This window comes from Phallusia mammillata, chromosome 1 (genome assembly GCF_965637545.1).
Source record: "Phallusia mammillata chromosome 1, kaPhaMamm4.hap1.1, whole genome shotgun sequence".
Classification (NCBI taxonomy): Eukaryota; Metazoa; Chordata; class Ascidiacea; order Phlebobranchia; family Ascidiidae; genus Phallusia; species Phallusia mammillata.
The window spans coordinates 32,423,316-32,439,028 of record NC_137252.1 but is presented as its reverse complement, the minus strand read 5'-3'; the positions used below and the strand labels follow the sequence as shown (position 1 = coordinate 32,439,028).

The following is a 15,713-nucleotide window of genomic DNA, read 5'->3' as shown; positions in this document are numbered from 1 at the left end:
AACAAGTCTAAAAACTCTGCATCCTCTGAAAGTAGTTTGCAAATTGATTCCAAACTAAAAATTTCCTGGTACAACTTTGGAATATCAGGAAAATTTGGAGCCAACTGTTTCACTTTTTTGTGCAATTTTTTGGATGGGCTGCAAATAAGTGTTTATTGTTTGTTTTTTTCTTGTAAGAACCAAAACAGTATAAAAAAATATGCCAAGGAACCAGTTTTAATACAGGTATAAATTTTTGTAGAGCTTGAAGATATTTTCGCACACTTACGTAGCTTTTTTAAGCTTATGCATGAGTGACAATAGCATTGCTTTAGATATGACTTGTTTCCATGTATTTTCACAATAAGTGTGATCTCCATTGTTCATAAGAATGTATATCAGTGGAATCAGAAGTAAACAGTTTGGACTTTCATCTGTGTTTTTTAAGATGTGCAGCACACCATTCAAAATTGAACTATAAGCAACAAACAAAGCACACATATTGTTGTATTATCATAAATTTGTTTTTAATTGTTTTTTTTAAAGGCTTATCAAATGTATGCAAAAAAGGTAACTGTTTTTGTGGCTGAAGCAAAGTATTGTTTATAAGCAGTGAAACTGTAAGCAGCAGTTGTCACAATATACTTCCTAATTTTGTGTAAACCTGTTTTCTTCTTCGCAAATCTGAACTGCTTCATATATGTTTTTGTAGTCATCGTTGCTAAGTTTTGAAATGTTCAATCCAGATCTGAGTTTCTTCCAAAACTCTTTGTCACTATGTGGAGGGGTAATTTGAAATTTGCAGATAACACTGCACAATGCAAGATGTACTGCCAATAAATTGAGAGATGTAGTAACTTTTGGTATGTCTTCAAGATATTTGCGAAGTTTTTCATTCTGTGAAATATAGGAAGTTTGAACGAAACAATAATACATTTGCCGAAAAGAAAATTTTACTTACAACAAGGTGTATTTAAAATTCCTGACAAAAATAGCATTTTTAAAAAACTTATATGTTACTCTTAGGACTGTTGAAGACAGGGGTGTGTAACCTGTGGGCCAAATGCGGCCAATTAATTAAAGGTTGTGCAGCCCAAGGAGCGCTTGGATTTCAAATGTACTGGAAAATGAGTCCAATTATTAAATATTTTTGAGTAGATCAATGCACCCGGTGCTTTTCTGTGACCCGACAATATGCTAGAATCAAATGTGAATTTACTTGCTAACTTGACATAGGCAAACTTGGTATGCAACAAAATAAAATCACCTTATGTTATATACAGGTATGGCCTGCGATCTAATCATGGTAACTGTACTTAGCCCCACAGTGGCAAACATTGCACACCCCTGGTTTAAGAGTTTGTTTGTAATGTCCAGTAACTTTCATTTAAATCACATGGAAAATCAATTTCTGGGTGTTGTAAAAAAGCTACATACACAAGTAGCTTCATAACTGGATTTGGCTGAAAATGAAATTCCAAAAAAGGCAGAGGTCCACCACTGATCAATGTGTTCATAATATTGTTTAAAAGACTTGTTGTTGGCAGGCAACTGCATTGTTTCAAATGCAGGCAAATGCGTTTGCATGTGTTTTGCATACAAACTGTTGAAATCTCCCAGTGGTATGGTTTCACTTTCAGTTAAAATTTTGCACACATCAAACAGTATGTAGTTTCCTGCAAAAGGAAAAGATTGATTACACCTCTTTTTAATATATAAATATTTATAAATCCATGTGCAGGACCTCTATTAAATAAATGCACGACAATATTTCCAAAGCAGTCACATACAAAGCAACACTTACAAGAGCCACAAATAGTCAAAATATACCAATCTGGAAAATACATACTTTTTTCATCATAACTTCGTAATTTTCGTTTTCTGTTCACTATTTTTGATTTTGAATCCCAAGCATTTCGGGGTACTGCTTCCCAGTAGTCTTTATCATCAGTTTTGGTCAGGAATTTGTAAGTAAGTTCTGACAGATGTTTTGAAACACATACAAACGTGTGAAAACACTGTGACCTTAAAAAACACAAACAGTTCAAAATAAGTAATTGGGACTATTTTATGGTCATAACTAGTGGGATATTAATTCCGACTTAAATTAGTTTTAAACTGGTCACAAATACATTATTGATGGCAAAATTGTGACATTTTGTTCACCAAAACATAATCATGCCCTTGGACAAAAAGTTAAAAAATTTGTGTTTACCCACCTTTCATCATCTTCATGCAACGGAAATTGTTCTTTTAGGTTGTCAACATAAACAAACAAACCATTGGATTTTTTTAATCCGCCATCAACAATTACACGAATTTCGACAATCATTTCTACAAAAAAACAAACAAGAGATAGCACAATTGCTTTACTGTCTTAAATGACATAACCTACTGAAATTGTGGAAGGTATCATTATTAACATACATAAAAAGACAGGGTACCTTCACTTTTTGGTTCAGGTGACTGTATAAGTCCTAGATTTTTGCATTTATATGGCTCCATGCAAGTCATATTTTCACAAACTTTAATTTCCTCTTTGCCCCTTGATCTTAACATGTGACCATGATCCGGACCTTCAAACATTCATTGATAACATCCACTTTATTGATAACAGATTATTTTTTAGCTACTTTACATGATATTATGAATTTTGCAGTTAGACCATACAACATAAATACAGTTTGAGGACCTATACTGTTAAAACGTGCTGTCTATGTTTCATTCACATGATGATGTTGCATTGCATTTATTTTAACGTTTGCACCATGGTGAGTGTAGTATTTACTGCCTCTTTGATTTTACATTAAATTGAAACCAAGGCTTCGGCTTATATTTTCTCCAACTTTACAACTCGAAATGGCACCTTTCTTTGTCTCCATTTCCCTGTTTTCTTTTGGTGACTCATCGTTTGTTGCCCCATCTTTCTGCTTATTTGCATTTGTCTCCTTTCTACTGGATGGGTGTGGTTGGTTTAATTGTGCCTCATTAGTTTCCTTTTTTTGATGGATTTTATCTATATGAATGTACCAGTCAAAACTAACCACACAACTAAGAAGGTCTTCTATTTATTCCATCACTTCTCACCACTTTTTCCTGTAACTTTTGAAGTACCGGAAGTCATGTCGTCATTTTTTGAAGTCTGGCCTGGAGCAACAAATGAATATTTTATTAACCTGAAACTACATTATAGTGAATTTAAACTAACAAACCTTTGTTTGCATTTTTTTCATCTTGTTTTAAAATGTCTACTGCAAAGACATAGTTATTTTTTTAACTTTGTCAGAAGCAAGTTTGTTTTTTATTAGATGTTACTACTTACTACATTACCAAATAAACTGAGTACTGGAGCAGAAACAGACCAATGACAAATTAATCATGATATATTTAGAAAACAATTAATGTTTGTTTGTTTTAATTTTAACATTTTTAAGTTTGCAAACAAGTACACACCTTGTTTTGCAGAAGGGGTTGTGGATGATTCTAGGGTCTCACTAGATCTTTCTTTAGATAGTTCATCAAAGCCACGCTCTTAAACAAAGTTGTAACAAACTGACATTTTATTTACAGTTTAAATCTTATCAGTTTGAAAGAGAGTTTGCAAATACTTCTAATGTGTTCAAGTTTGTTGTGCTTTCAAATATAAGGCACATATTGAATAGTAACGCTTGTCTTTTGTTTGGAAAAGAATGGTTTGATTTTGCAAGTTTTGGAAACAAAAGTCTAGTTGCTGTATAATATGATTCCACAGTAGTTGACATTCTCAAGCATTTTGTTTTTACCTAATTTAAAAGTTTCATCGTGAAAGACAAATGCAGAAGGTGGACCTAAAAATAAATGTTAACAAAAAATTACTAATCACCTGTTATATGCTGATTTCAGCAGTATGTGATTTTGAATATTTTTGTAAATTGTCTTAATAAAATTATTTTGGGGGGAAAAGCAACACCAAAATGGAGCTTGTAAAATGTTTTAGTTATTAATAAAGTGTTACAATATTTGCATATGGTTGTTAATGTTACAGATTTACCCATAGGAAATCAAATTTTAACAAATATTAATTTGTATGTTTGTTCTAGGTTACTCATCATTTAACTTCATGGAGCTCACGACAAAAGCTTACTCAGACCAACAATCCTGAATTTTACCTATAGTAGTGTCTGCATCAGTCCCTTCCATATTTATTCTGCAATCATCCACATCTTTTAAAAAAAGGGATAAAAATGGTATTTTAAAATGCACAGATTGGTGTTGTATCAAATTGATAATAAGCATTTTTCTGATTAGACAGGTCAATATTGTAAATTTTTTGTTCAAATTAAAAATTGGGGTCTGCAATTTTGTGCAAGTTTAAAGTTGATGTTATTTTACAAACAAAATTGGGTAACAGCCTATTACAAAAACCTTCATAAGGAAAAAACAAAGGCATGGCATTCAATTGAAGGATTTGGTTGGAAAGGTTATTAAATTGCCACATAATCATTGTTCCTCCTAGAGACAAATTTCTAACAGGCCAGCACTAAATGCCCACTCAAGCTACTTTTTTGTCGAAAACAAGGGGGCAGGTAAAATGTTGTAACCATAAGAAAAAACATGATGTAAGCATAAATGATAAACATTGTAGGCAGAACAAACCCATTGGCGTTACTGAGGCTGCAGGGGTCATTGAAGCCATTTGGTGGTGCTGTTCCTGCAAGAGCAAACATGTTGTTTTGTATTTACAGAAGACTATTTTTTACCCTTCATGTATAATACAGTTGCAAAGGATATGGGGCAGTGTTTAATCAATTTTCAATGCTTTTTTGTGATTGGTTTATAAACATAGTTCGTTACTGTTTATAACATAGTCTTTTTAAGGGTGCGGCTGCTGCGTCTGACAATATTATGTCCTTTTTTGTAAAAATTTTGACATTGGCGTATTTTCAACCGTGAGGTTTTTGCAGCTGTTTCCCGATTCCGTGTCACTAGTGTAGTGTTTTCGTGTTCTTATGTACCATTTTCATGCACGGTTTCAAAATTAATACAATACAATAGCTCTACAAAATCCCTATATACCATCAAAAAAGATAGTTCGGGATTTTCAATCCATGCAACTAGTATGTGATAATATTTGTTATTTACTAACAATAAACCTTGCAAAATATCATACTTGATAAAATCCCTGTGGTGCTAGTGGTGGTCTGACCAGAGATTGGCTTTGAAACTGAAAAATAGCAGCAAAATACCGTGTTTATTTGATTGTAAGCCACCCTCGTTTATAAGCCACCCTCAATTGTAAGCAGCATGTTAAGGTGTTAAAAAGAACTGTAAGCCCCCCTCGATTGCAAGCCACACGCTGGAATTTTAGATACTATTGTTTCATAATACATCTTTATGTTGTTACATATATAATTTTTTGCCTATATATGTTAGTTAAGTTGATAATTGTTCCCAGCAGAACGTATATCGACGTATAATCTGTACATGTATACAAGTTTTGAACCCCAAATAAATTAAAAAGTTGATGTGTAGAAATAATATTAGTATAGAATTAAAATGTAAGCCGGTTACAATCAAGTAAATATGATAAGAAGACCATCGTCTTGATAATTGCGTCTTGGCAAAAGTGAGATATTAAATTATTTTATGAGCTCAATTTTACAACAAAACTTGGAAAGGTTTTAAATGTGCAAACTAAAATGCAATGGTATTTTACAAAATGTCAGCTTACCAAGTTCTGGAATTGATGGACTGGTGATAAGGCAGGTAGATTCCCAAAGCTAGGTTGAAATTGCGCTTGAGACTGCATTTGATTGAAAAGGCTCAACATTGCTGCCATTGCCTGTTGTTGATGCTGTGGACTGTATTGCTGCATGGAGTTTGGATTTATGACTGGGTATGCACTTTCACCAAATGTTGTTGGGATAAAACTTTGTTGAGTGTTTGGTATAGAATGCATTGATGCTTGCTGCAGACTTGGGGATTCCAACGCAGCTTCCATTTGATTTAAATTTACAGAAAGGTATTTTACAAATTTTTGGACATTTTCTGGGTTTTCTGTAAGCATTTTATGTGTGATCTTCAGCAACCATTCTGGACCCTTTGAAAACCTACATATATGTGGGTTTTTGAAAGATTACATGTTGTTATTTATGTAGAAGAAACCTGCCAACAAGTTTAATAGACACTAGGGGTCAAACAAATCACACACCGAGTCTGTTCATAGTCAACCAACATTGCTTGTTTGAAACAGAGTATTTCTTAAATAGGCTATTAGAGCTTGTTCACCAACCAAATCACAAAAAGCAATAGCTTGCAAACAAAACATACTCTTGCGTCAACCAACTGTACTAGGATTGGTCAGAGAAAAGTCAATATTTGTCATCTTTAAGTACAATTACCAAAAGTCCTATAAATAGCAAAAGTTTGTCCTTTTTAGTCTTTACACATTGATTTTTTTTTTTTTATCATACAGTTGAATCCGGTTAATGGCAAATAACTTTACATGAAAAACCAGTTAATTGGGACAGTTTAGTGAATCCCAAATGGTTGCCTATCATTTGCCAAGACAAACAAGTGAGTTAAATGCAATCCGCTTTATTGGAGAAAAACTGTAAATTGGGACAATTTTTAAATTGTTAACTATCAGTTGCTAAGTGATAAAAAGATGTGTGTGGCATGTTGTGGAGTGCCTGTGGGTTGTGCATCTCTTTGTTAACAAGTTAAACAAAATTGTGATTGTTAAAATAAATGAGACTAGCCTGAAGGTTTTATCGTGGTCAAAGAGCCTTAACGTCTACTTTTAGGAGCATCTATATTGCTTTAAATATGCACAACTTTATTTTTGCTGAGGTAGCGTAAATTCACAACTCTGATGACAATTTGTTTTGTTCATGCAGATTTCAGACAGGGCAAATTTTGGCAAATTCTGATTAACTGTTTCATCTGAATTGACACCACTATATTAGCACCATTTACAAGATTTTATCAACCATTGGTTTTACTGTTTTTAAGCTCATATATGTACTATCTAACCAAAATAAAATAGTACACCAATATGCATCAAGTGGTGTGTATACAACTTTTGAATAGGGTATTATAGGATCAGTGTCATTTGTGTATCATACCTGCTGCTAGTATGAAAAAATGTCTCATAGGCAGAGCAAACCAAATCATGCTTGGTTTTTAATCCTTTCCAGCATATAGCCATCCATCTAAAAGCTATTGCTTCCGGGTGATTAAAGCAAGCATCAAGAGCATGGGCAATTAAAATACCTGCACACAATAGTTTTGATTTTTAGCTAAACTAAAAAAAATTGATTTTTAGTTACAAAACCTCCAAAACGTAATATAAAATACCTGCTTCATTGTTAACACTTAAACGCAATACACTTTCCCATCCACTTGTTTTTGTTTTGTAGATTCCATCAGCAATATGATTGATTGCTTTGGATTCACATCCTGGTTGACAAGAACTGTATAACTTTTCAATTTTTTTGACAATATCTGTATAGATTGTAAAAAAGTATCCAGGTGCCAAGTTAACTTTTTGTGATACTGTCAGTACACAAAATGCCACAATCAGGTCACCTTTTGGGATTATTTTTTCTTCACACAAAATACTTGAAATCGTCAAAATTTGTTGAATAGATAATTCACATGACAACATAGGTTCAATGTTTCTCAAAAGATTGGGATCAACAAAATGCTTTGTATAAGATTTTGAACTCTTAAAGTATTTTGGAACAAGTTACAAAATAAAAATGTTATTGTACAATTTAAACCAGTGGTTCTATAACTTTCATATTTCTAAGAGCTTTTGTCTATAGAGGGGAATATATTACTCAAGTCATAAAAAAAATTATGATTATTATACCAGAAAATTTATGATTATTATACCAGTCTTATCAACTTTTTCCATGAGGGCTGCAAAGTCGAAGGTATTACAAAAATAGCGTTTTTTGTGACAGGCCCATGTGACCCAAGACAAGCACCTCATCATAAACTACAATGAAAACCTTAAAGTGTCAGATTTCATAGTTACTAGTCGGAAAAATGCTTTTAATCTGAGTCAGCATCCTAGTTTCACCGGAAGTGGGGCCCTATACCACCGGACTCATCAAACCTAGTTAGAAGTATCCGGCATAATAGAAACATATAACTAAATAACATACATCAGTAGTTTAAAGATATCCATGACAAAATTGTTTTTGTTGTATACGGTGCCAATTGTTGTCTTGCCCACATGTCTCTTTTTTTGATTGTGTCCTCAGGGAGCACTGATATTTTGATTGCATTAAACACATGTATCTTTGCCAAACCATGTAATTGTCAACTTATTATTAAACATTTTGTTGTGGACATTTGAAGCGCAATTCTATTGGCAAAATTTTGATTTGGTGGAGCCTCCTCCCCCCTCCCAAGACGCTAAAGCTCCCAGTTAAGAAACTATAGCAAGTGGTCCAGGGAATTTTAACATGTATGTGAAGAATAAGATTTTGTTTTGACACTGGTATCTAAAGTATATGTAAGTCATTTTGCAAGTTTTGTTAAACAGTTGCCAAGCAATACTACTTACTTTTTGTGGCAGGTGCTTTTGCAAGTTAGATTTCATCTGTTCCACAATGAGATTGTGGATGTTGGAATCGTTTTCAGACTGTGTGCAATCAAATGCCACATCAAGCAACTGGTTAGACCTCCTTATCTTTCTGTTTCAAAGGTAGGAAAAACACATTTAATATGACATAACAATGGACAAATTGCAAACAAGACTTCTAAATTGGATGTAACTGTTTCTAGAAGTAATTTCCTAATTTTAAAATTTTAAGCAGCATGTAACCTTTGACAAACCGGTTAGAAATGTTAGGGGGATGTACCCATTTTCAAAAACACCAACAGTGTATCAACATATACATACATATCATGTAGCAACCATTCCAATCCATCAAAAGTGTGCTTAGATTGCACCAGATCATACCATTTTGTTACAACCCACATCAGCTTGTTGTTATTTTCCAACAAGTAACTTCTCACTACCACAGCTAACTTTTCTTTGCCTAAAGTATTATGACAAGTTTAGAAAAATAAATGTACAAAATTCTTATATAGCCAGCACTGCATTGCTGCACTTGCAATGTTTAAGTTTAAAAAGTTTTGAACAAAAGGCATTGAACAAAAATAGGAAAGCATATTTTACATGTGGCTTACGTGTATTGCATACAATATACATACCACAGTTTTTTATTTCTTGCACTAATGCCTGTTTCCATTTCTTTTCTTTTGAAGAAGTTAAAGCCGCTGTAAGTGCCTGTGAAAGTGAGCAGTTTTTCTTGGCCAAGTCTATAAAAATATTGCGATTTCAGTTGGTCAGTGAATACTTGGGTATACCAATTGGCAGGGCTTGGTTCTTGGATAAGATTCAAGCATATCCTAGCATTTTAAAAAAACTATTACCATTGTACAGGATAATAAACTGTGTAGTATATTATAAATCACGAGTCACCAGAGACTCAGTATGACAGATGGAGACAACAGTCGCATATAATAACAGACTGAAAACTTTGACAAGTCTGAAGTCGTCCACCGTTTTATTAGACATATATATTTCGCCTAAGTAATAGGCATCGTCAGTATCTAAAAACAAAACAGCGCTAAAAAATGGTATGCAGGTATAACTATAAAGCACAAACAAAACATATTAAAAACTGCTGACAGTAAGGTAGAACTAGGACCTGCAGATGGACCTCTGAAGTATACTTAGGAAACCTTTCTCGGGCCAAAAAGAAGTGTGAAGAAAAAATCATAAACCTTCACAGAGATAACGTTTTAAGCGACATAATGCTATGGCACACACTCGGTATAAAATGCAAGGGAAATAGCTATCAACATGTTCCTGGCCCCTCGGCTAAGCACTTTTCATGTTGTACACCATCATACGCCTATCCCTTGTTCAAAACGCACAAGGTGGGTTTGAAGCAACTGGTAGAGATGGACGTCAGTGAAATACCTGTTCGGTTGCTGCAATCGCTGAGTCACACACCCATGTCCAGAATTACAGCGTTCTTAGAATATCTGTTAAAGCCAATAAGTGTCTCATACAACCAAGCCGTTGTTCCTGAGTACTGCCGGGACAGTTCTCATTATTTACGTGAACTTTTAAATTGGAAGGAAAAGACAACATCAACAATTGAAAAACAACTTGCGGATACGCCTCTGTTTATCGTAACAGCAGATGTCAAATCACTTTACAACAACATGGACCGGTCGCACCTGCGTGCGGCGCTTAAAGACGCGCTTGCAACGGAGAGCAACTTCAGCAAACATAGTATAGAAAACCTCATCGAACTAACATTCTTATGTTTGGAAAATGCCATCCTCAAACACGGGGACAATTTTTACACTCAGAAAAAGGGCATCGTAACTGGTGACAACCATTCTGTCTCGCTCGCCAACATTGGCGTTCATTATATCATGGTGCAGGCAGCGTGCTTTATACAAAGAACAGAACTGTTCATGAGGTTCATTGACGATATGATTTATCTCTGTTTTGGCTACGATATCTTCAGAACAACCATTAGGGGTATCGAGAGCGTGTTTGCCACTCACGGTTTGGAAATAACCCACAACTACCTTACAACCGCCCAAACCGAGGGGCATATTCCATTTCTGGATGTAAACCACGTCATCAGCCGACAGAATAAATTTAAATTTAAAACAACAGACTACGTCAAAGACACCGCAACCGGCCGACGATTTTTAAACGGATGGTCCCACCACCCTCCTTCCGTTTTTAAGTCCATTATACATGGAGAGTCAAAACGACTACGGCGCTTAAACGAACGTGACGATGATTTCAGAGCCAGCCTTGGCAAACTGCGTATCAAAGCCAAACTATCCTGCTTCCCTACGTCAATGACAAATGACGTCATTGAAAAAGCAAGTATGTGGACAAACAGATTTCCACCCTCGAATGGCAACAGCTCGCAAAAGGCTCTGAATGTTTGGGCAACGAGCTTTCCATTACTACTACAACCTTCCGCAAAAGACCGAAGTTTGGTAAAAAATATCACAATAACATACAAACGACCACCAACACTCGGAAACCTCCTTACCCGCTACAGACGGCTAGCGCAAGTCGGGGAAAACAGTTCCATGCCTATTGGGGGCTCATCTGCACCTTGTGGACACTGTGCTTTGTGTGGACACTTTGGAAATCACAAAGGAATGGTTGACTATACCACTAACATAGAAAGCAAAAAGGGTGTAACAAAGTTACGGCAAACACTCACATGCCGCAACTATGGCATATATGCTGCCACCTGCACAATATGCCAAAAGCAGTATGTCGGTCAAACAAAAAATAAGTTTTCAGTACGTTGGACGGGACACAGATCTATGTGGAATTCTTTCAAACCGGGTGATTATAACGAAAAGGCAGCCCTTTGTCAGCACTATGCCACAGAGCATAGCGCCAACGCCCGTGACCCTATCAGCACGTGTTTTCGGGTGCATTTTTTGGAGCAGCCACCTATCCATCTACTGGACATCTATGAAAGTAAGTGGGCCAGCAAGATTGGAGCTGAAATAAACTTACAAAAAATGTTTTTACCCTACATTAAATAACATTTTATTTGTTTATTCCTACGCGTTCATTTTTATCAGTGTTTCCGCCATTGGTTTTTACAACGCTTCTGCCGTCCTTATCTACCTTCTTTTGCCCCGCGCCACAGATTGAGCGTTTTTCCTTTTCTTTCCATCTTTACTAGTGCGTGTTTGGCCGCGCCATCTGCAGGTCCTAGTTCTACCTTACTGTCAGCAGTTTTTAATATGTTTTGTTTGTGCTTTATAGTTATACCTGCATACCATTTTTTAGCGCTGTTTTGTTTTTAGATACTGACGATGCCTATTACTTAGGCGAAATATATATGTCTAATAAAACGGTGGACGACTTCAGACTTGTCAAAGTTTTCAGTCTGTTATTATATGCGACTGTTGTCTCCATCTGTCGTACTGAGTCTCTGGTGACTCGTGATTTATAATATACTACACAGTTTATTGTCTACAAGCAGCGACGTCCTGTGTAGCTCAGTATGACCAACAAGCAGTTCTTGCAGTACGTATCGTACAAACAAAGGACGGTCTTGCTCAAACGTTGTTTATCATGCAACGTTCTACTGCCATCAAACCAACGCAAGGGTATGGATTTTGACTTGCTTTTAATTCAACAACAGAGAAGAATTGCTAAAGACCTTCCTCGACTGCAAAACGCAGCGGCCAAAATAGAACCTTCTTGGCACAATCTTACGAAGGTTGATCGGGAACAATTAAGATACGCCAATGTGACATGTAAACGGAAACATATCAGGAAATTCAACTTTTTATACAGAAAACAGGAAAAAACGCGCTTAATGACCAATTTATCTCAATTCAAAACACCCACCAATTACAGAAATACGTCAAAAAACAGGAGAAACAAGAAAGATAGAAAAAGATACAACAACCGACGTGATACGTTAAGAAAAGCAGCGTTAGTCGACAACCTAGGACAAACCGTTATCAATAAGTCCTCCGTGACATTGGATTTTAACGACAAGCTGTTGCTTAGTTACGGTCTCAATTTCGCTCCTACACCACGGTGGACGGAAACAATTGAAAATCGCGAGTGGTTAAATGCCTACCAACATGTTCGGAGGCTCGAGTGGAGTTCACTGTTCGAAGAAAATCACCAAGAACCAGCGATACCCGAAAAACTAAAAGTGCAAAAATACTCCAGACCACATAAAGACCTTCTTGGTGACGCCATTAAAGTTTATGGTGATATTGCCTTCGCCAAGCTGCGTCAATTAGGAACAAAGGTAATGCAACGGTATCACCAACGATGCAACCTTAATACCAGCATGAAGTGGAGTCTACGCAAGCTGATTCGCCTGACATCAAGCCACACAATTGTCATTTGCAAATCGGACAAGGATGGCAAAATCATAATCATTGACTATGAAGACTACCAACAGGTTATGGAAAAATCGCTCGAAACACACGTCAAGCTGGAATATTCCTCTGAAGTATACTTAGGAAACCTTTCTCGGGCCAAAAAGAAGTGTGAAGAAAAAATCATAAACCTTCACAGAGATAACGTTTTAAGCGACATAATGCTATGGCACACACTCGGTATAAAATGCAAGGGAAATAGCTATCAACATGTTCCTGGCCCCTCGGCTAAGCACTTTTCATGTTGTACACCATCATACGCCTATCCCTTGTTCAAAACGCACAAGGTGGGTTTGAAGCAACTGGTAGAGATGGACGTCAGTGAAATACCTGTTCGGTTGCTGCAATCGCTGAGTCACACACCCATGTCCAGAATTACAGCGTTCTTAGAATATCTGTTAAAGCCAATAAGTGTCTCATACAACCAAGCCGTTGTTCCTGAGTACTGCCGGGACAGTTCTCATTATTTACGTGAACTTTTAAATTGGAAGGAAAAGACAACATCAACAATTGAAAAACAACTTGCGGATACGCCTCTGTTTATCGTAACAGCAGATGTCAAATCACTTTACAACAACATGGACCGGTCGCACCTGCGTGCGGCGCTTAAAGACGCGCTTGCAACGGAGAGCAACTTCAGCAAACATAGTATAGAAAACCTCATCGAACTAACATTCTTATGTTTGGAAAATGCCATCCTCAAACACGGGGACAATTTTTACACTCAGAAAAAGGGCATCGTAACTGGTGACAACCATTCTGTCTCGCTCGCCAACATTGGCGTTCATTATATCATGGTGCAGGCAGCGTGCTTTATACAAAGAACAGAACTGTTCATGAGGTTCATTGACGATATGATTTATCTCTGTTTTGGCTACGATATCTTCAGAACAACCATTAGGGGTATCGAGAGCGTGTTTGCCACTCACGGTTTGGAAATAACCCACAACTACCTTACAACCGCCCAAACCGAGGGGCATATTCCATTTCTGGATGTAAACCACGTCATCAGCCGACAGAATAAATTTAAATTTAAAACAACAGACTACGTCAAAGACACCGCAACCGGCCGACGATTTTTAAACGGATGGTCCCACCACCCTCCTTCCGTTTTTAAGTCCATTATACATGGAGAGTCAAAACGACTACGGCGCTTAAACGAACGTGACGATGATTTCAGAGCCAGCCTTGGCAAACTGCGTATCAAAGCCAAACTATCCTGCTTCCCTACGTCAATGACAAATGACGTCATTGAAAAAGCAAGTATGTGGACAAACAGATTTCCACCCTCGAATGGCAACAGCTCGCAAAAGGCTCTGAATGTTTGGGCAACGAGCTTTCCATTACTACTACAACCTTCCGCAAAAGACCGAAGTTTGGTAAAAAATATCACAATAACATACAAACGACCACCAACACTCGGAAACCTCCTTACCCGCTACAGACGGCTAGCGCAAGTCGGGAAAAACAGTTCCATGCCTATTGGGGGCTCATCTGCACCTTGTGGACACTGTGCTTTGTGTGGACACTTTGGAAATCACAAAGGAATGGTTGACTATACCACTAACATAGAAAGCAAAAAGGGTGTAACAAAGTTACGGCAAACACTCACATGCCGCAACTATGGCATATATGCTGCCACCTGCACAATATGCCAAAAGCAGTATGTCGGTCAAACAAAAAATAAGTTTTCAGTACGTTGGACGGGACACAGATCTATGTGGAATTCTTTCAAACCGGGTGATTATAACGAAAAGGCAGCCCTTTGTCAGCACTATGCCACAGAGCATAGCGCCAACGCCCGTGACCCTATCAGCACGTGTTTTCGGGTGCAGTTTTTGGAGCAGCCACCTATCCATCTACTGGACATCTATGAAAGTAAGTGGGCCAGCAAGATTGGAGCTGAAATAAACTTACAAAAAATGTTTTTACCCTACATTAAATAACATTTTATTTGTTTATTCCTACGCGTTCATTTTTATCAGTGTTTCCGCCATTGGTTTTTACAACGCTTCTGCCGTCCTTATCTACCTTCTTTTGCCCCGCGCCACAGATTGAGCGTTTTTCCTTTTCTTTCCATCTTTACTAGTGCGTGTTTGGCCGCGCCATCTGCAGGTCCTAGTTCTACCTTACTGTCAGCAGTTTTTAATATGTTTTGTTTGTGCTTTATAGTTATACCTGCATACCATTTTTTAGCGCTGTTTTGTTTTTAGATACTGACGATGCCTATTACTTAGGCGAAATATATATGTCTAATAAAACGGTGGACGACTTCAGACTTGTCAAAGTTTTCAGTCTGACCATTGTACAGGTTTAGGTTTCAGTCTAGGGTAGCGTAATCTGATTCTAAAAAAAGACATGCCAAGTTTATAAAAGCACTACTAACCAGATGTGAGAATACGATTTCTGTACAAATTTCCACAAATATCCTTCAACTCTCCATTAGATAAAAATTCTTCAAACAGAGGAGCTAATGAAATAATGTATCCCTTTATGGACATTGTTTTTCACACATAGTTCAGTTTGCCTAAACCTAAACAACTAAAAGAAAATGAAAAGTTTTTGTGTTTGCTTATGTAAAGCACACAATTTATGGTTTCAACAGCAATAAAAAAAAAACGGACAAACCAACATCTTTGCATGAAACCTAATTTTACATTAATTTTGTTGCCTTTTAATCAAAGATCTGCCGAGTATTCGGTTTGCTCAATATATTCAGCCGAATTGGCCTTTTTTGCAATGATTTGGTTTCGTTCACATAATTAATT

At 36.7% G+C, this 15,713-nt stretch overlaps 1 protein-coding gene across 1 annotated transcript; it reads right to left on the bottom strand.

Annotated features, from left to right (window-relative positions):
- Positions 1-530: 530 nt before the first annotated feature.
- Positions 531-15,446, bottom strand: LOC145211345 (uncharacterized). The gene is made up of 20 exons (XM_080080036.1): positions 15,332-15,446; positions 9,190-9,297; positions 8,876-9,014; positions 8,537-8,666; positions 7,549-7,687; positions 7,318-7,464; positions 7,086-7,233; positions 5,690-6,068; positions 5,129-5,182; positions 4,615-4,669; positions 4,128-4,181; positions 3,762-3,806; positions 3,433-3,510; positions 3,067-3,126; positions 2,846-2,995; positions 2,424-2,555; positions 2,162-2,313; positions 1,829-2,042; positions 1,417-1,655; positions 531-876 (listed from the first exon to the last, which is right to left on the bottom strand). Exons 1-20 carry the CDS (start codon positions 15,444-15,446, stop codon positions 628-630), a joined length of 2,787 nt encoding a protein of 928 aa, XP_079936162.1. The 3' UTR covers positions 531-627.
- Positions 15,447-15,713: the final 267 nt, after the last annotated feature.

Coding starts and splice junctions, on each gene's coding strand:
- LOC145211345 (XM_080080036.1), bottom strand. CDS start 15,446: ATGTCCATAAAGGGATACATTATTTCATTAGCTCCTCTGTTTGAAGAA. Junction 5,183..5,689: donor TCCATCAATTCCAGAACTTG/GTAAGCTGACAT, acceptor GCTATTTTTCAG/TTTCAAAGCCAATCTCTGGT. Junction 3,807..4,127: donor TGATGCAGACACTACTATAG/GTAAAATTCAGG, acceptor ATTTATTTTTAG/GTCCACCTTCTGCATTTGTC.